Source organism: Tarenaya hassleriana, unplaced genomic scaffold (genome assembly GCF_000463585.1).
Source record: "Tarenaya hassleriana unplaced genomic scaffold, ASM46358v1 Cleome15, whole genome shotgun sequence".
In the NCBI taxonomy this organism is placed as follows: Eukaryota; Viridiplantae; Streptophyta; class Magnoliopsida; order Brassicales; family Cleomaceae; genus Tarenaya; species Tarenaya hassleriana.
In genome coordinates, this window is record NW_010964923.1 from 683,067 (window position 1) to 693,715 (window position 10,649).

Genomic DNA, 10,649 nt, shown 5'->3' on the forward strand with positions numbered 1-10,649 from the left:
ATGTATGTATGTATATATATGTATGTATGTATGTATATTTAGTCACCACAAGTTGTCATAAGAACACCAACATAAAACAGTCGAAAACATTAAATTAATACAAAAACATTTAGCAACATTAAATAGTAATCACTATTAATCATGATTACTTCGCTTCTTCCTCTCTTCTCCTCCAAGAAGTTCGTCCAAAACCCTATCGTCCAAATACTCAAACTCGAACACTTCCCCCTCGTTTTGTCGAGACCCACCAGACGAATTTGAACCGGAAGACATGTAATTAAAGGAACTCGAAAACGACGAAGAAGAAGAAGAAGCATGAGGGAGGGGAGGGCGAGGAGAATAATCGGCGACACGAGAATAATACTCGTTGGGGAAGTTGAGTATAGCAAGATGGCCCCTTAGGTTAAAAGCCGCTCGGTCATAAGCACGTGCGGCATCTTCAGCTGTATCGAACGTACCGAGCCAAAGCCGCGAACCGTTCCTCGACGGATCACGTATCTCGGCTGCATATTTTCCCCACGGACGCCTCCTCACGCCACGGTATCGAGCTTGACGGTCTTCTTGCTGGTTGTTGTTGTTGTTGCTCCTCGTGCTTGAACCCTCCATCACTTGAGAAGAATTTTCAGATAAGATAGAAAAGATTATTACAGAACAAGAGATAGATTAATCTCTTGTGTTTGATGGATTCTTGTTTTTTTTTTGGGTTCAAGATTGGTTTTGTTGTGTTGTAAGAGAAGTTTATGAAATGTCGTGCGCATTTTATAAGGTTATTGGAAGAAAAATTTCAACCGAGTCAGATTCGACGGTCGTTTTCGTGTGATTTGAAGATTCGTGGGGTTGACTTCTTCATTCTTTTTTTTTCCCCCTTTTGATAAATCTTGTTTTCTTGTCCTTTGTACATGCATGCATGCATGCATGGTTGTTTCCAGGAAGTTTCCATATATTGCAAAAATCCATATATGTTTTCTCATGCAACATATACGTGTAGGTATACATATATAATATTATATACACATATATATACAATTTGTAGAGAAAATGATATATAGTGCCATATGCATGTATGGAATTATATATGTGAATACATTCATTCATGATATAGAGTTATTCTTTAACACCCCAAACATGTAATAGGTTCTTAAACATCTATATTCTTGCTCCACATAAAAAAGCATCTTATAACCAAGAATCAATGACCGCCCCCATTAGTCCAAATCATCCAACGATCAAACTAATGAAAAAAAAATATGTTGTTTTAGGGTTATATGAGATTAAATTGAAAATATGAATTTCACCAAAAAAAAAATGAAAATATGAATCTTATAGACATTACCTTCCTTTAATTCTTTTCTTGGACGCAGAAGAATTTTGTCTGAAAAAACACTAAAATTTCATTTTTTTAAGATAAATTATCCAAGGCACCACCGGATTTATAAATTATTTAAATATTAAAAGCCAAATCCTAATAACATGGTAAAAATATTTTTCCACATTAAAACTCTAATTAGATTCGGAAACTTATTTAATGGATTGTTAATTTCAATAACTAAATCTCCTTGATCCATTAATGAGTAAAATCTCCTTGCATGTTTCGGTAAGTACGTGGATATATATATATATATACATATATATACATACACCCCATATGTCTTTATAGGCTTTATATATTATCTTTTTTTCTTTGGGATATGATTCTGATTTTGAGCAAATGGAATGATAGATTTTGTTCGAACTAACAGTTGATCACACACGAGACTTCCTTTAAGCATTCCTCTTTTAGGTTTGATTTTTAATACCATTATTTACACCCCTATATATCCATATATATATAACACATATGTGTGTGTGTGTGTGTGTTTGCGCGGGAGGAATTAATATAATCAAACATATGTATTACTTATATATATATACACACACACATATATGTGCCACTGCTCTTGTCCGGATATATTAGTCATTTATTGTTGAGTGTGTGTATATATATATATTATTTTTTACCAAAAAAAAAATCTAACTGTAGTTGGAACATTATTTGGTACGGAATCCAATTTTATTATTTTGTTGGATCTTACAAAATTCTTCTTAACTGCAGATTTAATCTATGTTAAATCTTACTCTATACAAATTTTTAAACTTTATAAACACATGGTTTTATTTTTGAAGTATTACATTTGTATTTTAGATCAAAACGATATTATATTGGTAGAAGGTCCTAGAACTACCTTTTGCAGGTTACTTTTTTTGTTATAATATTTATAAAAGTATTTCGATATTTGTCAAACGATGCCACCTTTTTCTATTTCATTATTTCTTATTTTTCTTGGACTCAATATTCCTTTCCAAAAGCAAAAAAGAATTATATATATATATATATATATATATATATATGTATGTATATATATATATGTGTGTGTGTGTGTGTGTATAGGTAGGTGTCTCTATACTCTTTTTCAACCCATCCATTGATTATTCTAAGAAGCGAATCTAATTCAACAAAAGTAAATTATATACATTATACAATATACACATCAAAATAGTAATACCTTCTTTTTGATTATTTAGCCAGGAAAGGAGATTATTCGGCCTCATAATAATATAATCTATTTTAATAAATCTATTTATTTAATATTAAAGGGAATACAAAAAAAAAAGATGAGACAGGTGGGGGCCCATGGGCCCCCAAAATAACCTAGTTAATAGAGTAAACGTAGTATGTACATACATTTATACCTAATTATTTATAAGCAATACCTATATAGGTATAAATATAATATTAATTTATTTATAAATTAATAAGTTAACATCATGTAATTTCGGCATCTACGCTTTTGCAAAGGGCTTTCAAAAGGAGATAAAAAAAAGCCAATTTTATCTTAATAGATTTGATGGCTTGAATTTATTTTCCTTGGGGCTCAAGGGGGCATGTATTTTGACTCCTTCCAACCAACAATTTATTTTAAAAAATCATATACGAATAAAATATTCCTACGTGTCTCTCTCTCTCTATATATATATATATAAATAATGTATAATAACCTAAGATTGAGTGGTTTAATCGGTAAAAAATAAAACAAAGTTTTTTTTTTTAATTCCGGTTCGAATCTCAACTTAGAGAGAAATATTCATATGTATTTTTTCGATTTAAAAAAAAATGTAAGACGAAAGTCTTTGATAAATTTCTAGATTATAAAAAAATATATAATAAAAAAAAGGAAAACTAGCTTGGTCCTAAGTGTGTAGGATAATGATGTGACGTGGATGAAATGGAACTTGAAACGGCCAAGTGTAAAAACGGTATTTGCATGAAAGGGTATTTCAATGGATTAGGCAGTAATTTCGGATTTTATGGCATAATTATTTTCACATTTAATCGCAAAAGTAAATTATAGACATTATACAATATACACATCAAAATAGTAATACCTTCTTTTTGATTATTTAGCCAGGAAAGGAGATTATTCGGCCTCATAATAATATAATCTATTTTAATAAATCTATTTATTTAATATTAAAGGGAATACAAAAAAAAAAGATGAGACAGGTGGGGGCCCATGGGCCCCAAAAATCAGAGATTCAATATTGGTTGGTTGGTTATGATTTCTAGTTGTCGTCGATTTAGGTGGGCAACACATTGGACCTGGCCCAACTTGGCTATGTCGTTTTTATTTTTTATTTTATTTTTTCACAATTAAATGATTACGTCCTGATTTTCTTTGACCATATTTGTATCCTATTTTTATTTTTTTTGTTCTTATTACTCTTTTATCTCAATAACTAATTATTATTTTCTCGTTAAGAACAGAAAAATATAAATATCTTGAACCAAAACAAACATTAATTTCAGAATCTAAAAACGTCACGTGAGAATTACCTAATGGAGAGAGATCTAATACCGATGTTATCCGGGACCAAAACCAAGAAGATGAAAAATAAACCGTATATAACATCATTAATTTATGGTTTTCTATTTTTAATATATATATATATATATTCTTTTTTTTAATTTATGGTGTTCTTTTATATATATATATAGTTTAGTAGTCTTTGGTCAACATTTAAATTTGACTTGACAGTGTGCAACTTGTTCTAATCCAGTCAGTTTGCTTTGTCACACACAAAAAAGGCATATTGATACACTTACTTCATTAAGTTAGGTTTGGTCCCAAAGTAAAAAAAAGGACGAATCAAATCTTATGGTTAAAGTGAATAACATAATTTACTGTATGCTCAATATTCGATGTATCTATGTGTTTCTGTACTTTTAATTATTTAAAATTGTGATTGGGGAGGTTAATTAGGGAATTAATTAGAGGTTCACTTGCCAAGAACTCATTCACGTCAAATCTTGAAACATGATCACTTCTCAAAATAGACATATATATATATATATATATATATATATATATATATGTATATATATATATATGTATGTACATATGTGTGCTGTGTGTGTGCGCGCGCGATAGACTACGCATAAACTATTTTAAGTTAATTTGTATTCATATAACTTGATAGTAGGGGTGGGCAAAATATCCGAAAATTCGAATCGATCCGTTATTCGATTCGTATCCGAACCGAAAATTCGGATATCCGGAGTTTACGGATCGGATACGGATATTTATTTGAAGATATTTGTCAGATACAGATCGGATACGGATATTAAAATTGAATTATACGACATATCCGATCCGATTCATATTTTGTAATAATATTATTAAATATAAGAATAATTTGGTATGGAGATTTAAAATGCTTAATATTTACATGTTTTTTTAGAGTAATTCAAGAAAAAATTTATATATATTGAAGTTTATAATTTTAATTTTTGAATATTAAAATTTATTATGTTTAATGTTTTGAATTTTGAATTTTAAATATATTTGTATGTGATAGATTATAATTGTATTTGTATTTGAGTTGATTTGAAATGTGTAAATTATGAATTTTAAATTTGTGAATATTATTTATCTTAAATAGATTATATATTTTATTTACGTTTGAATTTGTTATTTAATTTAAATTTAAAATTTTATAATATTTTAGGTCGGATACGGATATCCACAAATATCCGTGATTTTAACGAATATCCGAAGTTGCGGATATCCGAAAATTACGGATCGGATACGGATAACAAAATCGAATACTTATGCGGATCGGATACGGATATGGATATCTCAAAAATCCCGGATATCCGATCCGTGCCCACTCCTACTTGATAGTGTATCATATAATTATGGATAATAATGTTAATCCTAAAAGTTTATCTTGTTTTGTAATTTTTGCAATAATAGTATCGCTATTGTTTGTAGAAATTTGAAGATTAATTTGGAGGATTATATATAAAGAAGATGGTTTCAATTATGGGTGATCGTTGTGCTATTAACCGAATAGTCTAATCGAACCGAACCAAATAATATAATCGTACACAAACCGAATCCGATATAAAAATCGAACGATTATGATTTCTATAAATTGAAACCGAATTCGAATCGGAATAAAAAATAACAAAAATTAATATTTTTTTTATAAACCCTAAACTCTAAACCCCGACCAAAACCCGAAATGATCGGCCCTAGTTTCAATTTCCACCGGAAGTTTTGAAGATATTGGTTAGAAACTTTAGCCATCGGTCTCCTCTCTCTAGACCAAACCCACAGCCATAAAAACCATGATCGCTGACTACGACCCACAAACCCTAAACCTAACCCTAATTTAGTTTTTTTCTTTTGGTAAAGTTTGTGGCAGGATGGATTCGATTATATGGTCGTGGGAAACAAATAAATGCAAAGTTTAATTATGGCTAAGTTGACAATGTATTAATATGGTTTTAGTTAATTAATTATTGACAATCTTCTAGATTCCTTTGAACCCCATAACATTCATGCACCAACATATAGTTCTAATGGACGATCTAAATTACATCATGTAATTTTTAATTTTTTTGTGATCTCTCATATGTAAAAACAAACTAAACAGCAAATTGTTTTTATATTTTATCTCCAAAATATGATTTTCCTTGTAGTAAATATATAGTAATTTTGGCTAATGATACAATAACTATAATTTTATTTATTGGCATCTTAATAATACAATATTAGTGCTCCAAAATTTAGTAGGGGCGAAAGTATATGAGAGTGATATCCAATATTTAACTCGGTCTTCAAGTAAGTCAACAGAGTTGTCCATAGAGACCAATAAACGAGGGGAGAGGTATATCATTCAATTTTGATTTATTTATTTATTTAGGGTTTAGATTTTTCTCTTCATATTTTTAAAATTTACATTATATGTTATATAGTTTTTTTAATCTTTTTTTTTATTATTAAAAACACTCATTTTTTTATTTTTATTTTTAAATTTTATTATGTTTTTAGAATATTGGTTTGAACTTTTAAAACTATATTAACAACTTTTAAATTAAATTTTATTCACAAAAGTTTCAATTTAATTTTGTGTATAAAAATTGGACCATCACAGGACCACGCAGGACAAAATAGTAAAAGGTTTTGTGCGAAGAAGGGGACGTGAGGGGGCTACGGTGAATTAGGCTCCACGCGAATAAATGAATATAATAAATACCGAATTATCGCTTTACATTTCTTTTTATATTTTTATAAATTTATATTATTATCTACACATGATATATTATAGTTACTTACTACGCCTCAAATTCAGCATAATTTTATTTTTAACTGAACACAAAATTACATAAACTATGTTTTTCTTGGGCGGATGAATTAATTACCAGAGTTATTTTGAATATAATGAAAATATTTTAATATATATATATATATATATAATTGATAACAAAACTCTACAAAATATGACTAAATATGACTACGTACCATGAATGTGTAGCTTTCCCCTTAAACCTAACACCTTAGTCAACATATTTACTCGATTGCATTCTTTCCTATGATTGGACTAAATGACTTTTTATTCAATTTTTGCCACTTTTCACTTTTTTTATAAAAAAAAAAATCGCATTATTTATCGCTTCATTAAAATCTATAATTAATTATGCCTCGCCCATCCGCCATCTCTTCTTAGATTTCAGCCCAAATAGTATGTCTGTATTTGTGTTCTATATATTATATACAAACGTCTATATATATACATTGATATTGTGCGTGCGTGTGTGTGAATATATTTATTGGTCTTATACCAATATATGTATATATATATATATATTTATCCGTCGACCGTCTCGGAAATACAATATATGTATGATAGTGGTCACCCATTGGGATTAATATAATTTTTGTTTGCTTTCGATGACGTAATTATGAAAATAAATAAGCAATCGTATCGTGCCATCTTAATATTATTATAATCCACGTAAGACAAACATTTCTGTGGCTAATGGCTATATATTTATTACTAATATTTGTTATATACAAGCCCAAGACCAATTCTTAAGATCAATTTGACCACGTGCTGAAATTGAGATTACAAAGTTGTAACTTTGTTCTATAAAAAAACATTAAAGAATCTTTATAATATTCATTCGTCATCAGCTTGAATGATGTGTTCTTTTCGTTTCCTTGGTTTTTGGTTTAGATTCAAAGTTTTGAAATGCTCTTTTGTCTTGTCCTACTCAGCAGGACTCGTGCGTGACCAATACATATATGTATGTACATATGCTAAAAAAGCGTGTATGTGAAAAAAATTTATATAATTATTTAGTTTTTGTAATGGATTGTGATAATAGAATTGGTTAGATATTTAAAAAAAATGAGATGGACCGTCAAAGATCGGTAATTGCAACGGTTAGTATAGTTTCGTCTCTTTGTCCCCTTGCGAGGTGTAATGGTAAATGACATGAACGAGTCAACTATGGCAAGAATTTAGTTATGTTATATATGTGTAAATTAATATTTTTTTTAAAATAAAAATTATTCAAACCAAATGGATAAAACAAATTTTATCGATATACATGTAGATACGAAAAAATTGGAATTCTTTCATGTAATATACATGAAATTGACATTTAACCTAGTTAATAGAGTAAACGTAGTATGTACATACATTTATACCTAATTATTTATAAGCAATACCTATATAGGTATAAATATAATATTAATTTATTTATAAATTAATAAGTTAACATCATGTAATTTCGGCATCTACGCTTTTGCAAAGGGCTTTCAAAAGGAGATAAAAAAAAGCCAATTTTATCTTAATAGATTTGATGGCTTGAATTTATTTTCCTTGGGGCTCAAGGGGGCATGTATTTTGACTCCTTCCAACCAACAATTTATTTTAAAAAATCATATACGAATAAAATATTCCTACGTGTCTCTCTCTCTCTATATATATATATATAAATAATGTATAATAACCTAAGATTGAGTGGTTTAATCGGTAAAAAATAAAACAAAGTTTTTTTTTTTAATTCCGGTTCGAATCTCAACTTAGAGAGAAATATTCATATGTATTTTTTCGATTTAAAAAAAAATGTAAGACGAAAGTCTTTGATAAATTTCTAGATTATAAAAAAATATATAATAAAAAAAAGGAAAACTAGCTTGGTCCTAAGTGTGTAGGATAATGATGTGACGTGGATGAAATGGAACTTGAAACGGCCAAGTGTAAAAACGGTATTTGCATGAAAGGGTATTTCAATGGATTAGGCAGTAATTTCGGATTTTATGGCATAATTATTTTCACATTTAATCGCGTTATTTTCTTCCTTCAATGATTGCGAGATTGAAATTCTAATACGGATATCCATACACTAAGATTTATCAAGAAGGGTTTATAAGGATAAATATTTTTTATTTTCGGGTTTATAAGGATAAATACGTAGAGTATCATTCCTAATGCTTTATATTATATAAATGGACAAACTACACCATGGTCTAAAATAAATAATTAAGCATGTCACAATAGGCGAAATAATAATATGCAAAATGAAAAGAAGTAATCGATATTATTTAAAATCTGGAAAAAAAATATAGAAATAAATTATTATTCCTCTTTATTTCCGTGTATTATTATTATGACCAAAATATATTTCCAGCTGCATATGAGCGATGACGCCCAGGAGAACACAGAACACAAATTCTAAAGAAACTGACATCATTATATGACGTCAGAGTTACTGACTTGGCGATCATCTGATTGGATGACGATGGATTATTGCCCTGACGTGGGTCCCGCCGTCTATTGTCACGAGATATCCTCATGATTTCTTCCCAAATGAAAATCACAAGGATGATTACCACTATTTTTTTTTTTTATAATCCGGAAGTTTATGGGGTTTTTGATCTGATTATATTTTTTAGAGGATTGGAGAAGTTCAGGTGAATGTCTCTTCCCACGTTTGGATTTGAACCCAGAGTGAGAACATACTTTGGTCATCACTAGATCACTCAAACTTAGGTCAGAACGATGATTATTATATTTATATACTTGCATAAATAATCAAATAAATTGAAGGGTGAAATATATAATTCACATGCACGCGCATATATTTATATATATATAAATATATATAAATTATTATCAACTGCGGAATTTCCAATTGATATTTATGGACTCAAAGCTTAAATAAACGAATTACGAGAAATACTTTACACAAATGTTACAGGTTCAACTTTTGTAATTTTTGTATGTGAAAATATTATCATTCACCCCGACATTTTTCATCACATGATAGATAATATGGACCTATTCAGTAATTTGCAATCTATATCGATACATCTTGGCGATAATCTATATAGCATATATATTATTGTATATATATACAGACACACACACACCCTTTATGGAGAAAAATATCGATTCTATAGAAAAATATGATATTTTCCGCACGTAATTAATTTACATGGAAGTAAGCTGTCTTTTAATTTAGGCAAAAACCCTAATTTGAACGATGGGATGTATTCTCGTTGTTGAAAACCAGTGAATAAATTCGAGGAATGCCCTTATTTACCGACTGCCATACAATAAGTTTTCCATCAATTTTTATAATAAAAAAATAAATTATTGGCTATATATATTATATTTTGGGTAAACGGTATCTTATTGGCTGGAATTTGTATTTATCAAACCGGATAATCTCGTCTAATAAAGAAAACAATAAAAATAAAACATGTAGCAGTAGTTGTTGAGATTTTGTGTGTTTTAAAAAAAAATAAATCGAAGTGTACAAGGAAAAAAAAAGAAAGTGAAGACTGTCTTTTATTCGAAGCTTCGGGGAAGCAGAAGAGTTGTGAATGGGCCTCTAACCTAAAATCGATTAAATTCATTTCATTTCCAATTTCCATTACAAAGTATTATCACTTATTATTAACAACTAATTTACCATTTTACCCCTCAACACCCTCACGTGACCGCAAAACCTCGTGTCCCTTTTCGGACATTTTCTCCCGCACGCCCGCTCGATCTCTATATATATAGACGTCGTCGACCAGACCAGACCGAAGAAACAGAGGAAACAGAGCAGTGTAAACAAGAAAAAAACACACAAATGGATCCGTCTTTTCTCTGGCCGCCGATCTCCGGATTCTCGCCGGAATATTCCCTCGAATCTCCGCCGGAATCTTACTCCTCCTCTCCTTCTTCTTTCAACAACTACTCTCTCCCCTTCAACGAAAACGATTCTGAAGAAATGCTTCTCTACGGCCTAATCGAGCAAGCGGTTC

At 29.7% G+C, this 10,649-nt stretch overlaps 2 protein-coding genes across 3 annotated transcripts in view; one reads left to right on the forward strand and one right to left on the reverse strand.

Moving 5' to 3' along the window:
- Window positions 1-32: 32 nt before the first annotated feature.
- Window positions 33-704, reverse strand: LOC104808618 (ethylene-responsive transcription factor ERF098). The gene has a single exon (XM_010534332.1). The coding sequence runs from the start codon at window positions 604-606 to the stop codon at window positions 136-138; it is 471 nt and encodes a 156-aa protein (XP_010532634.1). The 5' UTR covers window positions 607-704; the 3' UTR covers window positions 33-135.
- A 9,737-nt stretch (window positions 705-10,441) lies between these two features.
- Window positions 10,442-10,649, forward strand: part of LOC104808619 (ethylene-responsive transcription factor 1B) — a 1,014-nt gene continuing 806 nt past the window's right edge. The window contains exon 1 of one of the 2 annotated variants that reach the window (XM_010534334.1): window positions 10,442-10,649. In XM_010534334.1, coding sequence (XP_010532636.1) covers window positions 10,475-10,649 — 175 coding nt within the window. In that variant the 5' untranslated portion in view covers window positions 10,442-10,474. The other variant, XM_010534333.1, reaches the window with a different exon arrangement.